Source organism: Megachile rotundata, chromosome 3, assembly GCF_050947335.1.
Source record: "Megachile rotundata isolate GNS110a chromosome 3, iyMegRotu1, whole genome shotgun sequence".
In the NCBI taxonomy this organism is placed as follows: Eukaryota; Metazoa; Arthropoda; class Insecta; order Hymenoptera; family Megachilidae; genus Megachile; species Megachile rotundata.
In genome coordinates, this window is record NC_134985.1 from 12,853,207 (window position 1) to 12,877,103 (window position 23,897).

At 34.0% G+C, this 23,897-nt stretch overlaps 1 protein-coding gene and 1 long non-coding RNA gene across 8 annotated transcripts in view; one reads left to right on the forward strand and one right to left on the reverse strand.

Moving 5' to 3' along the window:
- Window positions 1–23,897, forward strand: part of unc-13-4A (BAI1 associated protein 3) — a 152,981-nt gene that overhangs the window by 45,366 nt on the left and 83,718 nt on the right. For all 7 annotated transcript variants that reach the window (XM_076529352.1, XM_076529354.1, XM_076529355.1 and 4 more), the window contains exons 2-3: window positions 13,361–13,970; window positions 16,860–17,104. In XM_076529352.1, coding sequence (XP_076385467.1) covers window positions 13,770–13,970; window positions 16,860–17,104 — 446 coding nt within the window. In that variant the 5' untranslated portion in view covers window positions 13,361–13,769. The remainder of the gene's footprint in view (window positions 1–13,360; window positions 13,971–16,859; window positions 17,105–23,897) is intronic.
- Window positions 4,544–8,713, reverse strand: LOC143264162 (uncharacterized). The gene is made up of 5 exons (XR_013037691.1): window positions 8,261–8,713; window positions 8,059–8,185; window positions 7,470–7,743; window positions 4,857–4,986; window positions 4,544–4,800 (listed from the first exon to the last, which is right to left on the reverse strand). It is a non-coding gene; the product is annotated as an uncharacterized LOC143264162 (long non-coding RNA).

Sequence of the window (23,897 nt, forward strand, 5' to 3'; positions counted from 1 at the left end):
TGTGTCACTCGGGAAAAATAAATAAAAATTAAATTTGTTTTGAAGAACACACGAAGCAACAAATGCTTGTTTCATAATAATTTCTGAATAAAATTGTTAAATGAACTTTCTGATTTATTTGAATAATTAGGTATGTATTATTAAAAAATTTCAAGTTTCAGTAAAATAACTTAATCTTCAAAGTAGATTTTACTTTTTCAAAAATCTTTTTATGAAAATAAATTTTTTAATTGTAAATTGCAAACCAGTTTTACATAATTAAATATAGTGTCCAGAATAATGAGAAGCAGACAATTACAAAATTTCATGCAGCGTTCTTTAAGGGAGATGTCGCCAAACAACATTAAAATTTCTTTTGTGAAATGCAACACAAAAGAAAAGGAACAAATCGTGAATATTTCATGTTCCTCGAAGAACAAAAGTAGTAAAACTTCCTTCAGTAAAACAAATGAACGCAACCATTATTTTCCTTACCACCATTTGCCCTCTCACAAATTGATCTCCGAATAATTGAACACTTACACCCATCGTGTCCTGGGATCCTTCAGGAACCGAGTAGTACTATCTCATTATGTGACTATATCCTTCGACTCGTTCGAAGCACAGTTTCCAGTCACGGCTCCGTTCTGTTTCCCGATGGCAAACAAGTAGCGAATCTTGCAAACGGGTTGGGAAGAGGAAGTGGCAATATATACCTGTACATGTATACCAGTCCAGAAATTGCGAGAAGTAAACAGATAAATAGACAAAGCGAACGGAGAAATTTATTTGGCTGCCATGCTTCGTTGGAGAACAGGTGGTAATGTACACAATAGAAGTTAAGCGTATGAAAATTGGTTTAAATAAATAAAGTAGATTGATAGGTAAATTGATGGGTTGATAGAATATTAGGGAGAAAGAGATTAAGCGACGTGACAAATTTTATTTGGTGTCCATCAAGATTAAGGACAAGGACAGTCAAAGTTTATGCAAAATACTTTTATGCAAACGAGACTTGAATAGAATATAAGGGAGACCTACTTTTGGAATCTATTATTGGGTTTAAATTTGGCGGGTAATTTTATTCTTCCCATTTTCGTTCCACTGCTAATGTTGCTGTTCCTCTTGCGAGTTAGGCATATAACTTGCAAACGGTTGTACTTATGGAAAAGTGTATGAGACATTTTCGGTGCAGAATACTCAAATCTACAAATTTCATAATAACCTTCATTGTCGTTCGACCGATACGAAACCAGATATTGACGAAAAACCGATCTTCTTACCTTTCACTTACCTCCAACCCTTTGACTCTGATATTCTTGCTATTCCTCTTGCGATTTAGGCATATAACTTGCAAACGGTTGTACTTATGGAAAAGTGTGTGAGACATTTTCGGCGCAGAATACTCAAATCTATACATTTCATAATAGCCTTCATTGACGTTCGACCGATACGAAACGAGATATTGACGAGAAACCGATCTTCCTACCTTTCACTTACCTCCAGCCCTTTGACTCTGATATTCTTGCTATTCCTCTTGCGATTTAGGCATATAACTTGCAAACGGTTGTACTTATGGAAAAGTGTATGAGACATTTTCGGCGCAGAATATTCAAATCTACAAATTTCATAATAGCCTTCATTGACGTTCGATCGATACGAAACGAGATATTGACGAAAAACCGATCTTCTTTCACTTACCTCCAACCCTTTGACTCTGATATTCTTGCTCTTCCTCTTGCGATTTAGGCACATAACTTGCAAACGGTTGTACTTATAGAAAAGTGTATGAGACATTTTCGGTGCAGAATATTCAAATCTACAAATTTCATAATAACCTTCATTGACGTTCGACCGATACGAAACGAGATATTGACGAAAAACCGATTTTTCTACCTTTGACTTACCTCTAACCCTTTGATTCTGCTATTTTTACATTCCTTAAAATTTACATACAAATCTATCACCTATGTCATTTGTTCTATCTATCACCTAGCTTGTTCACCTACCAAACTAGAAATACTCGTTGTAACTTTCTAGTAGTTATGAATATAAAAGTTCAAAATAAAAATGTAACCCACCTTCAGCTGCTTTATCACTTAACTTCGAATAACTCCTTTGGATCATTTTCCTTCAAAAGTATCAAAATTTAAGTAGAATTTGACAAAGTGAACTGTTAATGTTGGTAGACTAAGTGTGTTCGATCGAGGGCGAGCGATGGACGAAGTGCTTTTGATTCGACGGCCTCGCTTCGACGAGGTAATACGTCGCAATAATAAGTTGGCTGCGATCGAAGTATCATTAACGAGTATCGGGCTGCTGTGCTGGAAAATTACGTTTCGAACGAGCACTTTGCTGCTTCTAGTCGATGACACACCTATCGATGATACAACCGAGAAATTGTTTCGTCCACGACAAGGCCTGACAAAATGCTCGCACAACGGCTTTCAAGACACAATTTTCATGCGCGGTTGAGCGTGAAATATTTCAAGAAAACGGTTACTATTGTTTTAGAGGGATGCCTGTCTTTCGCATCTGTTGCTTCTATATTTGTATTGTTCATTATATTTGAATAGTGAGTACTTTGGTACGGAGCTTATAGTTCTTGTTCACTTACGTAATCAGGTTGCGGAGTTTCAGTTATGAGATTATTTGGAAATTGTCTGTGTGGGGAGAATTATTGTTGGGTTCTTTTATTTAGAGTTTTGTTGTAGGAGACTCAGATTGTTACTTGTAAAATTCCACATAAGCAGAAATCAGAAAATATAAAAATCTACGAATATCCTAATACAAAAGTACAGTAATCCACTTATTTAAAAACCTCCATAAACGAAGATCTAGCCATCTACATTATACATCTAGATATAATACGCACGATTAACTTCCACAATACAACATACTAAATCAATCCCAGCCATAATACTTGAAACTAGCACAAATATCTCGTATCACTAATTAACATATCATAACGCAACTTCCAAGTTCAATCTCTCACAAAACGTCAAATACGTTTACATTATCGCCGAAATATTATTCAAACATGTTGATCAACGTAACACAGAAATCCATGCAGAACTTAATGAAATTTAATCAAGAACAATAATATGAAATCCAACGTGAAACTCGCTCGACGATACTCTATTTGAAGTGACAGCTATCTAATTCATACGTGACATAACAGTGTATCGATCAAAGCGATTTCGACTATATTCTGCTGGATTCTCTGAGGTTTCGTCGAAATCTAACTGGATCACGGTGTATCCCACGTTATCCGACAGTGTTTATTGTGCTGTGCCCAATAACGCTTTGTGTGTTGGTCTTCCACCATTTTGGATGAGCTTTTGATATATGCGTTGTGTTCCTGGCCACTTTGAGAAGGCTTTAACAGTATTAATCGATACTTGACCCACTCTAAAGAGGTTGGCCACCGTTTCACCGTACCCGTAATCCTTCTACCGTGTCTATTAAACTTTCACCGGGTTCAATATTCCTATGATAGATTTAGGCATGAAGGGATCTGGGGATATTGGGATTTGGGGGATGTAGGGATTGTGGAATATAGGAATATCGTGATATTAGAATATGGGGATGGTGCAATTTGGTGAGATGGGAATTTGTGGATATAAGATGTTTGGGAATGTGAGGTTTTTGAAGATGTATTGGATTTTGGGGATATATGGATTTGGAAATGTGAGAATTTGGGAATATCGGAATTTGGAGATTTAAGGATTTGGGAGATTTAAGGATTTGGGAGATTTGGGATTCGGGAGATTTGGGATTCGGGAGGTTTGGGATTTGGGAGGTTTGGGATTTGAGAGATTTGGGATTCGGGAGATTTGGGATTCGGGAGATTTGGGATTCGGGAGATTTGGGATTCGGGAGGTTTGGGATTTGGGAGGTTTGGGATTTGAGAGATTTGGGATTCGGGAGATTTGGGATTCGGGAGATTTGGGATTCGGGAGATTTGGGATTTGGGAGATTTGGGATTCGGGAGATTTGGGATTCGGGAGATTTGGGATTCGGGAGATTTGGGATTTGGGAGATTTGGGATTCGGGAGATTTGGGATTTGGGAGATTTGGGATTCGGGAGATTTGGGATTTGAGAGATTTGGGATTCGGGAGATTTGGGATTCGGGAGATTTAGGATTCGGGAGATTTGAGATTTGAGATTTGGGATTTGGGAGATTTGGGATTCGGGAGATTTGGGATTCGGGAGATTTGGGATTTGGGAGATTTGGGATTCGGGAGATTTGGGATTTGAGAGATTTGGGATTCGGGAGATTTGGGATTCGGAAGATTTGGGATTTGGGAGATTTGGGATTTGGGAGATTTGGGATTCGGGAGATTTGGGGTTCGGGAGATTTGGGATTCGGGAGATTTGGGGTTCGGGAGATTTGGGATTCGGGAGATTTGGTATCCGAGAGATTTGGGATTCGGGAGATTTGGGATTCGGGAGATTTGGGATTCGGGAGATTTGGGATTCGGGAGATTTGGGATTCGGGAGATTTGGTATCCGAGAGATTTGGGATTCGGGAGTATCCCGAATTTCTGTAAGAAATTAATTCTACAAGACACTTGTAGCATTTACAATATAAATGACTCTTAATTCGATCAATAAAAAATACATTCAGTGCTACAGTTTAAAAAACAATACAAATATTATTTATTCACATTATCGTTTTTACCTGATCATCAAAAAATTAAATAGACATTCCGGTTTTTAAAGTTCAGAATTAAGACACGTCTATTAAATTTGAGCCCGAGTTAAACGTGTAAATTCACAGTGACTTAATTATCCTCGACCCTCGAACGAAATGTTCCCTGTAAAAACGGTAATTATTCTCAGTTACTTGTCGTCGTTCCTTTGTTTTACACACCTTAAACTGCAGAGTTCCCATTGTCTTGGTGTTCTGACACGAAGAGATTATTTGTCCTGTCGTAAAGATAAGCTGTCTACCGATGGTTGTATTTCTACGGGGGTGCGAGCCACTAATGGAATTGACTTTCCTTCATGTAACAACAACAAAAAATAGAACGAGTTATAAAACGCGAGTACAACACAGTTAAAACTTTGCCATAAAAAGTATTGATTCTTCTGGTGAATTTTCTGGTACAATTACCGGGTGAAAATTTTATGGAGTTCTGAAGGGTTATAGCTATTTTATATTTTATTAATTTTTTGTTGAAAATTGAAAAATGAATATATTTTAGTTTTAGTTTTGTTTAATTTTATATATTCAAAGTTATGTAGTTATTTTATATTGTTACTGAAATTTTATATATGTAGATATTTTGTATATTAATTATTTTCATATATTGAAAGTTATATAGTTATTCAAACTTATATAATTAATTTATGTGGTCAATAGGGTGTCTTAACAAAATTTTCTGTTTGCAATTCTATCCTCCAAAAAGTTAGTACACGGTATGAAAAAAATTCTCTCAAATTTCAAGTTCAGAAATTCAAATTAAGGGGTGGTTTAACAAAATTTTCTTCCTTCGCTTCCACCCTCCGAAAAGTTAGTATATGGTGTAAAAAAGATCCTCTGAAAGTTTGAAAATTGCTCAAAGCAATTTTCTATCGGTATATCGATTTTTCATCATATTAACTTTTAACTACAATTTAAGTGATTACAGGTGTCACGATGAAATTGCAAAAAGAGCGAAAGGATAGAAAAATTGAGTTCGTACAAAAGTTGACAGAAATATTTGACTTACGCAAATGTATTTGACAACTATATTAAACTAATTTGTATAAAAATTAATTATCAGGCGTTACACAATATTACCAATCGTTTAAGAAAATGCAGTATATCGTGTTTTATTTACAAAAATACGAAACTTGATAATTTAGTGAGTTCTCAACACTACGAATTATATTAAAAATGTGTTGGTACATTTCGATAAATTTCTGACACAGTTCTCGTAAAATCTTAAATCTTTGACTCCTTGAAGATACACTACCGTCCATAAGTATCCGGATACTTGGTTTCGTTACATAAAACATAGTTGAACTTTGTACGAAAGGTATTTAGGGTTATCATATCATTTGTAATAATTATTATTATCTTTTTCGAGGTGACATAACGTAATAGAATTAATTTTTAAGTACAAATTATACAATGAAAGTGTGAAAGTAAAATTCATGTCCAGAAGTACAAAGTCCAAATTTGTGAATCCAATGAAACGCTTTCGATTCTAAAAAAAATTTTAATTTCTACTGCGTTTCATTTCTATGGTGCAGAACGTATTCAGAGGGTTCTTCGATATGTTTCAAGTGTTTGTAAACTGTTGGTAGATGTTTAGGTTCCCTCAATGGAGATAAGAATGGAGGTAACGCTACGCACTCGACAGTTTCGGTTTAGTTCGTCTGTAGCTCTTTTCCATCGAGATATGAGTTCCAAACGAGAATTATCAATCGAAAAACGTTCCAGTATTCTGACCTTCGCAGAAAAAAAATCGATTTCAGTTACTGTTGCAGATACTTGAATAACTTTCATGCAATGCGAATGCATATTTCGCTTGTGTCCGGATACTTATGGACGGTAGTGTATGTGAGGTTATGTTTACGCAACACACTGTATCATACATGAAATGAATGCCTACCAATTTTGGAAACAAAATGACCAATTTTCTTTAACAGTTACATTAAACTAAATAGTACAGTTTGGAATATTTAGTAAATTTAAGTATGAACTGATAAAATGTGTACACAGTTATTCTAGCAAAATCTTAAATCCTTAAATCCTTGAAAACATGTGGAATTATATTTACACAATGTACTGTATTATTAATAAAATGGGCAATCACCAATTTTTGAAACAAAATTACCACTTTTTTGAATGACTTAATTTAAACTAAATAGTACAATTTATTTTTTTTTTAGTATATTTAGTAAATTTAGTTATGAACTGATAAAATGTGCACACAGTTATTCGCGTAAAATCTTAAATCCTTAAATCCTTGAAAACATATGGAATTACATTTACAGAACGTTACTATATTATTAATAAAATGGATAATCACCAATTTTTGAAACAAAATTACCACTTTTTTGAATTACTTATTTCGAACTAAATAGTAGAATTTAGTAAATTTAACAATTTACCGATAAAACCTCCACACAGTTATTCTCGTTAAAATCCCGAAGTGTAAAGCACCACTTATTTTTCAACAACTTTGTCACTCTACATTTCGAAATCCATTCGACACAACTCGAATAAACGCAATGCTAATTTAATTCCCTCGCTAACGGCGAGTTTTGAATTCGATATCGCGCTGTTAACCCAGAAACAAAAGCTCCAAGTACGCTTGCAAAAGTTTACTACGCGATATATCAGTTTACCTATTCAGCCAGAAAAATCCCATGAAATCTCGCGATTCACCATTTACTCGACACGAGCCGCCGCGTTTGAACGACGAAACCTGCGAAGCCTCTCGGGAATGGTATTCTGAGGAGAAAGAAGTTGAAATTGCTAGAAGCGACATACCGTGACGTTGAAAATCCAAGAGTCAAGAAAACGTGACACGTCTAATGAAATTGGCGAGGCCATGAAAAAAATATATGTTCCCTCGTCATCTGTGTTCTCGTCGTTCAACCAATGAAATACCGTGCTGTCATGGCGAGAACCATCTCTTTGAATTGTTTCGCAAACAACATGGCTCTGTCTGGCTTTTCTTCACCCTCTGGTCACATATATTTCTTCCTTTCATCAAACTTTTTATTTGTTTTGCATGTACGATTGTACGTATGCTATTTTCTTGCTATTATGTAAGAGAAATCGATTTATTAAATATAAATGTCGTGGACATATTTCAAATATTTGTTTTGTAAAGAAAAAATAGTGTTGTATTGTTAGGTAGCAATTTTAATTTTGTCGACAAACTTAATGAAATATATTTTTATTTTAAATTTTACGATGTTACTAATTTTACTGCAATTAAAATCCCTTACAAAATTACAATAAATATTTGTAAATTCGTTTCGTTCATTACAGAGTACATGTTTCTAAATATCATTTGTTTTACTATTCTGAAATATAATTACAAAATTTTACAACTTCATATTTGAATAATTACCATAACCTCAAACCTAAATATTCGAATTTGGATCATAACCTCACTTTCAACCTATGCTTGTTAATATAACCCCATGATCTGTATAAATGCTCAATTTTATTGAACACCTTGCATATTTCACCTCATTCTACAACAAATGATTCATAATAAATTAACTTCGAAGAGCGACAATAAACGCGTTAAATAAATCCCTCCAATTTACCGATAATTTCCGCAAAACATTTGTCAGTAAAGTACAAATGTAAATTGCTTAACAGAAATTACAAACGAGAAGTTATATTGCACTGTTGGTTCTTAATGGAATAACACGACCGTTTCTAACTAGGTAAGTAAGAAAGTAGCAGACACGGCAGTCAAACTTTTCGTTCTTTGAACATGAATCACGAACGTACAAAAAATAGCGAAAGAAATCGAGCATTTCCTTAGTGTAAGTACGTCAGAATTCACATTTCAACAACTTTGAGGAACTTACATAGAATTTAGAGTGCAAGGAGCTACGTGGTACGATTGCATAATGTGTGGATAAAAAGTTGTTTGTGGACGATTGAAAAGTAAGTTGGTCGACGGTCTGCGAATCGAGGTAGCGAAAGGAAGAAAACCGTATAAGAGTTTTCGGAGAACTTTTTTAATTAATAAATTCTTAACTGGCTTTTGAAAATTCTGGGGGTTCTTTGATCGAAATTCTTGCGAGCACATTTCGAGTTTTTTCTATTTTGCTAATTAAGTAGTTTATTTTGATCTTTTGCTCTTTTTTTTTGTTTGACGTTTTTTAAAATTTCAAACTCTATAAGTTTGAGAATTTAGATTTTTGGATAATCAAAGTTTTATAATTGGTTATTTCTATATTTCTATTTTTCTATTTTTCTATATTTCTATATTTCTATATTCACATATTCCTACATTTCTGAATTACCAAATTTTGGAATTAATGAATTTCCAAATCACTGAACTACTAAATTACCAAATTACCAATATTCTAAGCTTCCAAGTTTCTAATTGCTTTTTCTGAATTTATAAATTTTCAATCAACCAAATTTTTCAATTACTAAATTTCCATATTTCTAAACTGAATTAGTAAATTTTTAAGTTTTTAAACGAGAAAATTTCTAAATTAATAAATTCATAAATTTCCAAATTATTAATGCTTCAAATTTCAAAATTTCTAAATTGTTAGTGCTTCAAATTTCTAAATCAACAAATTTCTAAATTCTTAATGCTTCAAATTTCTAAATTTCCTATTATCCAAATTTTTAAATATCAAGTCTCATGTACGTGCACAAAAAATTATGTATTTGAATATAATTTTCCAAACCTTTAAATTTCTAAATCCCTAATTACACAAACCATTAATCTTCTAAATTTGAAAATTTCAAATGATTTATTCCAGCTTTATAATTTCCTCCTTGCTGAATTTTAAAAAGAAATAATTTTCCAATGACATGTCTTTTAATAAACAGATGATCGGCAACGTTGTACAGTTCGTTAAATGCATGGACACTGATTAAATTTCGACTAGGGATTTGTATAGAAAACTAGGGGGAATAGGATTACACGGGGATTAACTCCTGCAACGTAATCTCGTCATCCTGTTCATTTGAATTAACTGTTACGTTCGTGTTGGTGCATTATTACCTCGTATTTCGGATGTGATCGATAAAGCTTCTAGAATTAAACGAAATATTAGCTTTCAAGCTTTCACTTCTATTACTCATGATTTATAAATACACCCAATCTTCCCCCTGTACCTAAATTTACTGTTCTAGTTACAAACAAAGAGTTGCAGAACATAAATACACCTGATCTTCCATTTATCTCTAAATTTATTGCAATATTTCCACACAAATAATGTTACAAATCGTAAATACACCTGATCTTCCATGTATCTCTAAATTTATTGCAATATTTCCAAACAAATAATGTTACAAATCGTAAATACAGCTGATCTTATGTTGCTCTAAATTTATTGCATTATTTCCAAACAAATGATGTTACAAATCATGAATACACCAATTCTGTGTGTCTCTAAATTTATCGTATTATTTCCAAACATATGGTGTCGCAAATTATAAATACACCCGATTTTCTGTGACTCTAAATATATTGCATTATTCCTAAAGTTTTGCAAATCAAATAAATACACATGATCTTTTGCAGCTCTAAATTTATCTCATTGTTTTCAAACAAACAGTGTTAAAAATCATGAAAACACCCCATGTTCTACGACTCTAAATATATTGCATTATTCCCAAACAAAGTGTTGCAAATTATAAATGTACTCAATCTTAGTTGTGCCTCTAAATTTATCCCATTATTTCCAAACAAATAATGTTACAAATCATAAATACACTCAATCTTCTGTTACTCTAAATATATCGCATTATTTCCAAACAAATGGCGTTTATAGCCCAAGAAAGATATTTTCTATCTAATCTGGATGGCGTGTAGTTAATAAAATCACGTTAATAATTTACGTTCATTCCGTTTTAGCTGTAACGAAGCAAGGGTGGAATTGTATTCGAGAAAAAAGCTTTTTATCTACCGCAGGAATCGTTGTTCCCCGTCGTTGTTTAGTGTTCCCTGTTGTGCGATAAATTTGTAAAACTCACGGCGAGATATATTGCGCAGGAAACGAGCTCCTGGGGCAATTATTGCTTTAGGATATCGCGGAAAGGAAGAGACGATGAAGATCGGAAGAGATGGGCGTACCGATACAACGCTATTTTCATCGATGGCTTTCTCTAACGTTTTTTCCTTGCTTCCGACTCAATTAAAAACCTTATTTTTATTCCTGCTTTGTTATTTACATTCTCTGTTGTTTATTTGGTTTTTGTTGTTGTTTATTTTATCATGATGTTGAATAAAGATGTGTTTTACGATGTATGTTATAACAGAATATGATATAAATTGGTTTGTGTAAAAATGTGATGCATTAAATCATGTAAATTGATGTATTTTTACGTACAATTACATTTTTATGACGTTCAACAAAATATAATTTATAAAATGAAATAAATTGATAGCAACAACGCATGACATTTATAAAACAGTATAAAATGGCATAAAATAGTATAACATGTACGAACAAAAATATAACATTTAAGTCGTTAAATCCATTACCAAATGTGAAAATTTAAATATCCGATATTTTTAAATTTTCTAAACTCTGTGAAATAGTAATAAACGTACCTGCTATTTTTATAGAAATAAACATGCCTATTATTTTTATAACTATCCAACCACAAATCCTTGATAAATAATCTCAATTTGTTAAATCTCTGTAACATTATATCGCAAGAGAAAGCTAAATCTCCTGCGTGACATTTGAAAATTATTAATTGCAAGCAAAGTCAGCTGTATCTCGATGTTTTCATGGGATCCGAGTGGGTGTTTATTAACGCCACTTAATGGCGAACAGAAGTCATATCGAAGGAAGTTTTAATGAAGTTGGTTCAAGTCGAGATTCAAGTGCCTCGTAGTCGATGATAAACAAATTACATTTCAACGTTCGTTTCGGTCTCGTCATCCTGACACGTTCGAAGTTTCCTGGTCCCGCAGGAATACTCTGCTGGTTCCCGTTAATGAAAGTCCAAGCAGCACGTTTTTTTTTTCCTCTCTTCGTTACTATATTTTATAGACTGTAACGGAACTCATTAAACTCCGTTCCACATCGATGACAGTAATTCGTTCGCAGACCAGAAATTACTGACGATCGATAAACACGTAATAAAAATGAGTTATTTTTCAACGATATTAACGCTTTAACGACCGATATTGTGCGCTGCTGATTTCATCTCGTTATTACTTTCTTATTTCTATAATATTTATTTATTGTAGTGTGAAAATTTTCTTGGAATTTTTATTATAGATGCATTATAAAAATTTCTATTTGTAGCGAGGTGAGGTTTGTAATTAGATTATGAATTGTTGCGTTAAGTATTAGGTACTATACTTCTAAAAAATTAGTGTCATTATTATTATATTAAAGTATAATACGAAGAAAAATATTTATTTAACCATTTCCCCCAAATTTCTTGTTTTATTTATTTCCATCGAAAAAGCGAGAATACGTCCAAGATAAACACCCCACTTCTAAACATCCCCAATCTAATAGCGACGCTCTCTTATTTACCTTGCCCACCAATTTTTCTATCAACCGATACCTCACCGAAATCACCCAGATGTTTAGTTAGTTTTCTAACTTTGACGTAAGCAGGATGATTAATATCCGATGTTTGTATGTACATTCTTCCCCTTTTCATCCCGTTCCTGTTTCATCAAGCCATTTTCCTTTAGGGCTCGTTACTTCCCTCGAATCCACCCGACAGTTTTGTAAACAAGCTTCCCGCAACACTCACGCAACAATTTCGCAACTATATCGAGCTAAAATCCACCAGGATGTCTCTTCTCGTTGCAACTACCTCGACGTTCTAACACTGCGATTAATTAACCTCCTTAATCGATATCGTCTCAAGATCGACGACCATGCTGCCGTTTCCGGCCGATATTGCTCTCCTCAGGCTCTTTCGAATACTCTCATATTCGAACACTGATTCAACTCAAGCTTATCAGGAGTATTGGTTAATAACTCTTAATTTAAAAAAAAAAAATTTGGGAAAAAGGAAAAAGTTACTAGCTATACAGGGGTGGCTCACCACATTTTGCCATCTAGATTTGCGTCATTATTATTACTCATAGCAAACAAAGTTTCAGATGAAGTTGAATGGTCTTGAGAGGAGTTTTGTATTTGTAGAGATAACAAATATCTCTAAAATTTTATTTTTAAAATTTCATTTCCTACACTGTTTAATTCTTTACATTCCACGCTAGTGAAAACTATAACATATTAAATTTTTGTGTTAGTATCACATTACCTTCTTTGACAGTAGTTTGCCTAAGGCAGTCATTTTGACTGCTTTTCAATTTCAATTAGAAAAACAATTGCGTATAGAATGACACAGCTTCTTAGAATTTTGTGACTTTTTGTACAACATATAAATGCGTTTATTAATAATTGTAGTTACCTCCTCCCTCCTTCATTTCCGGTATATATATATATATGTGTTATACCTATATTGCCCCAAAGCAGTCAAAATGAATCAAAGTTTCAGTCGTTCTAGTGTTGAACTGCAACACCTAAGCGACATTAGCCTTCCTATTTCCAAACTCGTATGTAACAATATAAAAGAAAGTTTTCAAACTTTATAATTCAATTTCTAGATGTCTAAATTTTCCTAGCTTCATATTACCTAGATTTTCATTATTGAGATTTATCATTTCTAATATAAATTTTCTTCTGTTACAGATGCGAGTGCGAGTAGAACGCGACAGCCATTTTCCAGGCGAAACCGTTTAAGGGCCGCGAAGGACGATGACTTAAGCTGCACGAGGGACCGCAAGAATCGCGAGGACTCGGAAGAAAGTAACAAAATTACAAATGGCTGTGGGTCAGAATCGATATCGTGACGCAAAGAACCTTGAAAGTTCTCGAGGTCGAGGTGCTTTCCTCTCCGTATCAGCGAGCCAATACAGCGTGTTACCTCGAGATTGATGCGTGTAAAGTTCGCGTACAGCCGAACGCCTTGAAGTCGTTCGAGATCAACGACGCACTGAAAACAATGATAATTGTCCCCGATATCCACGCGAAAGTGTTTCGATCAGATTAAGCCTCGGCTTGCACGCGACACACGTTCACACATAAACACACGTTGACAATGAGCTTCTTCAATTCGTTGCAACAATACGTGACCGACAGTGTCGCGAGTTTGACTCTCAGCCCGAAGAGATTCTCCTTCAGCCGAGAGGACTCTACCTCCACTTCCGGTACAGGAAGAAGTGGATCCACCGGAAGTGTGACTGCTGCAAACAACACTAACTCCACTGCGCAACAGTCTACTCCTCATGGCTATCCTAAAGTGAGTTCTAAGTAAACGGTCATTTTTACCTTCTGGCTATGCTTTTGAAAAGATGGCAGATTGGCTCTCGTGTAGATGATTCAATGAGAGGCAGAGAACTGTGAGAGCTTTGAGAGAGATACAAAGAGAATTATAAAAGGGAAGGAAAGTATTTTTTGCAAGAGTGTTATATATTCCTTGATAGTTAAAAGCAAGTTACAATTAATTTTTCTAATTATGTCCACTTTGTTTGTCGACATCAACAAATTATAATAGCATGTTAATAATTAATTAAACCACTCAATATGAGATTTTCGGACAAGCTTAAAGCTGCAACGTTGATCAAATCAATTAATCAAGGTTAAATTAATATTTTATTAAGATTTTCGAACGTTAATTGATGCAATTATTAAATTAAGGTTTTCGAACGTTAATTGATGGAATAAGCTGCTGCTATAAACTGCGTTGTTGCAGGTTTTGTCAAGTGAATTCTGAAGTCGTTTAACTCGGATTTCTGAGAATATGTAGCCTGAATTGAAAAATGAGGCCGTCAAAACTTTTAATAAGCACTATACACAATAATACCATGCAGATGTACTGAAAAAGTTTTTCCTTCTCTGTGTGTTATTTAAACGCGCGTGACACTTGTTACCTATAGGTGTTCCAATTAAATTATCACTCATTGGTGTCCATAGATGTTAGCTCTCTGTGTCCTTCATGTAACATGTATGCCAGTTCTAGTTGGAAATTTCGAACTTTGCTCTCATGTTTCTCATTATGCCGATTGTAACTTACGTGTCTTATTACTGTTATGTTACTAACTATAGCCACGTGCATTAGCGTTCATTAGTGTTAGTACACGTTTGCGTTATCGGGAAATATTAAGTAATACTTTTTAACCTTGGTAATTGTATTTAGTTTACGTGGTTTTGTAGGGTGATGATAAATGAAAAATTGTAATGTTTGTTAGTTTGTATAGTATTAAGATAAGGGTACTTTCTTTGATTACTATTAAGACAAATTTGGTTGAGTAGGGAGAAATAGTAAAGATTGACATTTGATGTAGACTATATATGGTCACATATGAATAGTAAACTCAGTTCCATACTATCTTTAACACATCCCATAATCAAGTGCTCATTCTCTTCCTTCTGAAGTCAAAAGCTCAGAAAGATCACCTTTCAGTCTTGTCAAAAATTGAAAACTCCATGTCCATAAATTATAACAAAATTATATCCCACACATGTCATCTATAATTTCAAAAATAGTAAAAATCACATACACATGATAAACCCAATTCCATGTTATCTTTAACACACCTCATAATTCCTACCGAAAACCAAAACCTCCAAATTCTATGAAAAAATCCCCGTAAATAAAATAAAAAATTACAATTCATGCGCATAACCTGAAAAATATGAAAAGTCAACCCTCCATTACATTCCCGTCCACAAAGTCCGCAGTTAAAGAAAGAACAGTTTCGAAAGGATGATTCCCCAAAGCCACTCGATCCCACGTACACATCGAAACGTTGTATATCTTCCAGCATCCGTAGATCCCCGTTCACACATAAAACAAGAAAACACAGAAGAACGAAAGCCCTCGCGACACGTTTAACGCACGAACGACCCTGGCTGTTGTTTGCTTCCGTCGCTTCAGCAGCGACGTCCGAAAGACTCGTTGTCTCGTCTCGAGGATTCACCTTAATCCTTTTCCGACGGGAACTCGACGGAGATAATTATCGTCCTCGTGTATTGTTTAGGACTCTAAATATCCTTTGGAATATTGCAACTTCGTCCTAGTTGAAGGAAATGATGATCTCGGATTAAAAAGTTCACTGCTGACTTTGATCAGTTCTTTGTTGATTTGCTGTTTTCAGGATTTATATAATTCGTTGTCTGTCAAATTCTAAACACCAAGTTCAGAGAAACTCAGAGTTGATCTCCCTGAGAGTCCTTGATCTCCCTGAGATGTTCAATGAAGATACCTCAAGCACAGTTTTCTAATTTTCTTAAACATCTATTTCTGAAACACTAAATTCTAAGATGACCCTGGCTGAAACAAAAAAACAGACAATAACTGATTTCTAAAATGAACTTTGGACCAATGATCATAGCAGTCGAGGCCTATATAAAATCAATCAATCAATCGATCAATCTAAAATGAACTTCATATTAGAATTCTCATATCTCTCATATACCCTACCGTCCATAAGTATCCGGACACAAGCGAAATATGCATTCGCGTTGCATGAAAGTTATTCAAGTATCTGCAACAGTAACTAAAATCGATTTTTTTTCTGCGAAGGTCAGAATACTGGAACGTTTTTCGATTGATAATTCTCGTTTGGAACTTGTATCTCGATGGAAAAGAAGCTACAGACGAACTAAACCGAAACTGTCGAGTGCGTAGCGTTACCTCCATTCTTATCTCCATTGAGGGAACCTAAACATCTACCAACAGTTTACAAACACTTGAAACATATCGAAGAACCCTCTGAATACGTTCTGCACCATAGAAATGAAACACAGTAGAAATGAAAATTTTTTTTAGAATCGAAAGCGTTTCATTAGATTCACAAATTTGGACTTTGTACTTCTGGACATGAATTTTACTTTCACACTTTCATTGTATAACTTGTACTTAAAAATTAATTCTATTACGTTATGACACCTCAAAAAAGATAATAATAATTATTACAAATGATATGATAACCCTAAATACCTTTCGTACAAAGTTCAACTATGTTTTATGTAACGAAACCAAGTGTCCGGATACTTATGGACGGTAGTGTAAGTCAATGGACTCAACGAAAGAAAAGTGTTTATTAAATGTTAAGAAGGAAATTTAAATTACGAGCACTCGTATCATCGAGCTGTCCCTGGTGTCCTAACATTTATATCTTTACAGGTGGTGCCACCCCCTGGCACCGTCACGTCCTCCCATAGCCGTTCGTTGTCCACGAGAAGACGGACCCTAGAGTGTACTAGCCCCGGCTTGACGGTACATCCGGCCACCGGAAGTGCGTCGGGCAGCACCTCACCCCGTAGGGTTGGCTCTTTTCGCAGAAGCACCGGTTCAGCGGATCGACCACCTTTGATGTTCTGCAGGAGGAGACCCTCGTGGCCTGAAGTCGATATACAAGCCACTTCTGGGTGAGTAGAATACTCTTCAACGATCATTGGAAACGACGTTTGCTCCACGTGCCTTTGATATTTCTTGAAATCGACGAGGCTGACATAATATTTCTTTAGAAATGTGTACCTGATCTGCGCAAGAAAATGTGGTTCGTAGAATCTTTTTGAGATGTGGACTTATTTAGGAAACTTTATAGATAAGTAATTTAATGTTATTTACGAAGGACTAATTGAATATTTATGTGTGCCTTATTTTGGGGATAGATGGCCAATTTTTTGAAAGACGTTAATTAAAGTTACTCTAAATTCTGAATACACTGACACACAGAAATCGTTAGCTTTTAAGGAAAATACAAATTTAATTTGCACAAAATTTTCATTATAAACAAATATAAAATATTGATCGCAAATATTTAATATAAAAACAACGTCAAAGCTGATGTTGTTTTTGACAATAAATATCGAGGGTGCAAAAATAAAGTGTTCGTGTAAAATAAATCTAAGTATTTTTTAACTGAACCGCAATAATATTTCACGAATAGACTTCAAATAGGAAATTAGAGAATAGTTTGTTTTTCAACGCGAAGTTTAATCACTTAATCAAATTTTTAAGAGCAACCAATATAGAATTGGATCTCGGTGTCCCGCAATTAATCTTAAACGAGGTTCCCTGAAAAGCAGCTGCTTGATGACCGAAACTGGGCATTGATAGTTTAATCTGTTTGTCCCCGAGTTGTGCTAAGCTTTCCAATTAACCATACTAATCCCGTTTGTTCAGGATCACTTTAATTAACTAAAACCGACGAAACAGTCTCGAGTACACAGCGGTGAAATTTCAATCTATGAGAAATAAAACATATGAACCAAGTGTACTTTGATTATCATTTTATTTCAGAAAGATAAAAATCGTTAATTTGGTGCGTGATTTTTTGATTAATGAATTATGGAATATGGGAATTATGATGTGTGATATTCGTTGAAATGAAAGCGTAATAACATTTGTAGATTTTGCGAGATGAATATGTTTCTGATAATGTATGAAGATAACTGACATTTGAATATACGCACACACGTTCGCCGAATATTTATACATCGAGGTATTGTTTATATAACGTGTAATAAATGCATTTTTATCAGGGTTTCCACGTCACGAAACTCTCATGAATATTTCATTTGCATATTCAGATAGCTGCACCGTCACACTATTATTGGATTCATTCCGTATCGAAGTATGTATTTTTTTCTAATTTCGTACCTCGAACGGGGGTTTTCGAATTGAGATCAATATGTCGGGATCGACGGTTAACAGTTCGATCGTTTCGATTTCACAGAAATCGTTTCACTCGTTGATAAATACCATCCGAGGAATTATTTTCGAAATATCGAAATTGCATTGAATCAACGGAGAAGCTGTTCAATTTATAAAAAAAAAAGATTCACGTAAATGGAAAATTGTATTTTTGTATCTTTTAACATCGGTTGTTTTCAGAAAAAGTTATTACTGAAATCTGATACAAAACGAATTGCTTGAAAGTTCAATATTGGTATATTTATTACTTTGAGAGTTGTATACCAGTCTTTCAGTGGCTGCTTTGGAAGTACAAGGAAATTTGAGACTTTCAAGTTTCTGAAGTTAGAAATTTTGGAGTTTGATGACTTGAAAAATTTGAAAATTTGGAAATTTGAGAATTTAGGAACTCAGCAATTTTGGGATTCATAAATTCATAAAATTGAGATGTTCAAAATTCTAGGAATTTTAAAATATAAGAATACCTCATCATATTTCTATTCTACTTAATTCAAGTCTATTCGATTTTACCTCACCTTTCATTACTTCATTTTATATCTTCATTTTACTTTGTAATAATTTTCCATTAAAGAGATACAACGTTAATACCACTTCACTTTAAAGATTCGCGTTGTCTCACAACATCAACGAATTTTCATTATTAAAAATTTTCTTTACTATATTTCAAAATATTTTTTTGACTTACATTTATTTAAACGATTATCAATCATTTATAACAACAGAAATTTTCCCCTTCATATATCACAGATTTTCACGTATTTTAAGTTAAATAATTGCATTCCAAAAAGAAATGAACGTGTCAGAGCTGCCTCTTCAAGTTTCCTCGAAGCTTAGAAAAGATCGAACGAGGCTGCTCGAGCCTCGATATATCGCAACGACGGCAAAGTCGGCGGGACACTTTGCTCGTCAAAGTTCCTTGTGTCAGGTTACATATTATAAAATATTTCCTCGGAGAACGAGGACCTGCATTCTCCTCTTTCCGAAGAAAGAACGCGGATTCCACGAAAACTCGTGACGCCTGTCGAGAACAGAGGACGGATAAAACTTCAAATTGCTGTATGAATCTCGATAAAATGAAAGTTTCTTTGCTAACGCCCTCCCGGGTCACTTATGTCAATGAGTTAGCAATATCTCTTACGACAAAAAGTTTGATTAACCAGATACAGGAAGGTTAGATCGTGGAATTTATATCGGAGCAAGAGGATTACATACTACAAGTTTTTAGCGATGGGTTTAACGAATTTTCGTTCTTTCACATTTGTAGTTTCAAACGCCCGTAGTAGCAATAAGACCCAAGGAGTCACATTCTAGCAAGTATTTTTTTATTGTTAGTCACATCTGGTGAACACTTAACCTTGACAGTAGTTTTTTGTTTGCAGTTTTCTATGCGTGTCGAGGTATTGCGTTTTATTACTTGCTTAGGTCACTTTGGGGAAAAGACCCGCTTCATACGTCACTCGAATTTCCATCTCCACCCGAATTTTAGCTAAACCAATAGAAAATTAGAAACTGTGTCCCTCACCAATGTCACAAAAATACGCCCACTCCGAGCGTTTGTAAAACGTAAAAATTCTTCGAAGAGACATTCTCGAGTCATCAAGTACATAGCAAAATCTAGTCGTTCGAAGTCAAATTCATTTAGATACAATCCACTTGTATTCACTTGTTGGAAATCCTAGTGATTCCACGCGTCGTTTAATCGTCGCTGCTGCTGACGCTGCGACGCTCATACAACAATATTCAAATGAAGACAGTTGAATAAAAATAGTTGAAATGTCCATTTTGTATTTAGTCTTGACTATGCAAATTATAATTGGATTTGAACTTGAAGCGCATTCAAAATTTGAGTGAGATCACATTTGAACTGTGAGTATCATGAATTAAAATTGTCAAAGTATGCGTTCGAATATTGTCAAAAATTGATACTGTAAGAAAATAATAAATAGTTGCAGTGATAATAATTAGTGATTGGTACCACAAATTTGATTTAGTGTGGAGAAATCCTGAAAATTACCATAAGATTAAATTTTACTTGACCTCAAGTTTGCATAGTAATTCAATATTTTTGCATAATAGAAAGATATTAAAGAATTAATAAGGTTGTCTAGTAGACATAGAAATATTTAGACATTCTTGAACAGTTATCAAGTGCATAGTAAAGTAAAGTCTAGTTCGAAGTAAAATTCATTTCGATAGAGTTATATTCACTTATTGGGAATCCTAATGATACACCTTTGCTAAATTCAGCTTTGGCTATGAAGTCGTATCACTTTCGGTAATTCTGTTGGTGTTGACTAGGAATTTGATAATTTGGGTCATTTGTATCATTTGTACAATTTAATTCATTGATAATTAAAAGGTTTATCAATTAAAAGTTCTTAAACTGGAAAATTAAAAAATGTCTACCTATGGAAACCTTACACCACATCTTAACATATATCATAACTATACATGTATTTCACTGCATGTGATATAGTATAACCTTCGTAATCAATTTCACTACAAATTGCCTAATTTTCCTCATGCCTAATTGACCCCATCACTAGGATAAATGACTAATAACTACACAAACTATTGTTAAACAAACTCTAACCAGACCCTAACCTAACAATCGTCAGTCAGATTCGTCACAAGACCCTTTCACAAAAGAATTAATATTTCCACCGATCATTAAAAAATGAAAACCAGAACAAAAGCAAATATCCATCGTTAATTTTCGCGATTTCCCACCGGAATTTCCCGATGAATTCACTCATTTATTTCATTAATTAAGATTCCTCGCGCGTGTTTGCGAAGCCCTTCCGTCATCGTCGTCGGACATTCGATTTATCAGGCCGCGATTTCATAGCCGACAACGTCATCTACGAAGGCTTCCGGCAAATTTCGATAGAAACATCAGATCCCTGCTCACGATTCCAATTTATTTCGTCGATACCGAGTTCGTTGCAGCTTGTCAGAACGTATAAAAGGAGCTTCTCTCAACCGAACACCGTAAATACCTGTTATGTGCTGTTCTCATAATACAAGCCTTCTCAAAGGGAGAATGAAATTCTCCGCGACTCCGACAAGTAAAAGTCGCAAAAACTTGCGAATGAAAACGGGACTCGTTACTTTTTACTCTCTCTTTTTTTTGCTTTCACTGTTGGACTGTTGCGCAACTTTTGTCGAGAATGGTGTTTGTGTAAGGAAATGTGATTAGGTAGGAAACTTTAATTACTCCACGATTCCAAGTTTTTGTCAGGATTACAGGATTTTTAGAAGAGTTTGACGTTCTTTTGTTGGACACTTTTTAATTCGAAACGAAACTAATTTTGAAGCAAGGTTTTGTGGATTTTTTTAAATTTTTGCGTGGAGAATGTTTTATTTATTTGATGTAAAATATTGGATTCAGTTGTCGTTTATGAAATTGGAACTGAAAGTTGGGTAGTTTTTAATTAGTATGTTTTAACAATGATTGCATGTTTGTGTACACATGTTTCTGTTTTTGCTTATAAAATTTTCATACATTTTTTGCGAAGTTTATGAAAATTTAAGGAAATATGTGTTTATAATCGTAATTAATTACTATTATAATTATACGTACATCTTTATATAATTATCATTAAAATCGTTACTAACATTAATTTTATTCGAATTATAGAACCTAACAAATCCTTATATCGGATTATTTATCATTATTAGTAATAAATAATCAATAATTAATATGACAGATTATGTTTGATTGGATTAAATAAAAAATTAATCGAAACCACTTGTTTGAATCTCGTATTAAAATTAAATGATTGTTTCCATATTATTTTGAAATTGTAATTAACAATCACTTAATTCTTTATCAGTTATTCAACGTTAATTTAATAATCGATATTAGATTAACATTACTTAATTAAAATTAAAAATCTGTTAATTAATTAAAATAAAAAAATTATTATTAATGAATTGACAATATATTAATTAATCTAACAACACATCAATTTCTAATAATTAGTATATTAATGAATATTAATTAATATAAAGAATAATAAGTGTTCCTAAAATATCCTAAAATAATAATTATTAATATGCGCAGAATAAATTCTATAATCAATCAATTTTTCATATAAAAGATTTTAAGAAATTAAAAGAATTCTCTAAACGAAACCACAAAGGAATAAAATTGAATAATGTCCCTGTAATACGAAATTCCAGCCGATTAAATTCGATCCACGTCGTCCTTATTATCATTTTCCTTCAATGTCTTCCCCGATTTCGTTTCCCTTTGTTCGTACATCTTCTTAAACGACAGAACGAATTTAAAACCGTGCTTTTCTCGTTCGAGAATTCGGTAAACAACAAAATATTTCGACGCAAGTTCAAAATCGGTTTTACGTGTTGCGAATTTTTGCGTGAAACGCGGCACACGCAGAAAACCATATATGTACACAGTTGGAGGAGATCGTCGAAAAAAAAGAGAAAAGTACTTGAAGAGGTATCGAGTTCGATCCCTTCGATTCGATAAGAAGGATAACTTTGGGATTTCAGCGTGTCCCACGGGATATTTTGGTCGTTCGCCAGCAAAATGCTCCTTGTAACGAAAGTTAGCTATCATCGACTGTTTCTGCTATTATCTCCAATGGCCGAGTTAGAGGATTTTCGAGATACGACATTTCTTTCGTACTGTTGAATGTACAATACATTTCATACTTTATTGTACGGCTTTCACACAGAATAGAAACAACAATGCTTAACCAGTTAACTGTGGCGATCCTTTTGCAAAGCGCGCACCAGTGTGTGTCACGTTAATCAAGGGATGACGAGTTAGCTCTCAAGAACAGTTTGAAATTAGTATTATTAACCCCTTGTCATACTTTGGTGAGTCTCACTCGCGACGTACTCACAGTTCAAATATAATAAATCTTACTCAAACTAATACTCTTCAACTTAAAATTTAAGTTCAACTATAATTTGCATTATCAAGGATCGCTGAATATAAAATGCTCATAACTTTTTCATTTTCTTTCTTTGTTTTAATATTATAACTATGAATAGTTAGTTTTTACTGACGCACCTGACAAATAAATTGCATATCAAGGGTTTAATACTGAACCTACCGGCATATGTGTACTTAATTTGAAATTAAAAAATCAAGTTAAAAAAATAACTAAACAAACGACGAAGCATAAATTCGCACAGACATTTATTCTTTATCTTGACGAAAATCAATGCTGATTCTGAGGAATGTACTTTAACCAGTTAACTGTGGCGATCTTTTTGCAAAGCGCGCACCAGTGTGTGTCGCGATAATCAAGCGATGACGAGTTAGCTCTCAAGAATTTATGAATCCATCTCAAATCATTTACACTTTTTATTTGTTTATTTCATTTCGTGTTGACCTCTAAACATTTTAAACATATTACAATTTACGAATATAATTTAGTTTTCGCCGAGATTACAATTTAAATATCAAATTGTAACAAAATTTTACGCATGACGAATATAGTCGTCATGACACAATTCTGCCACATC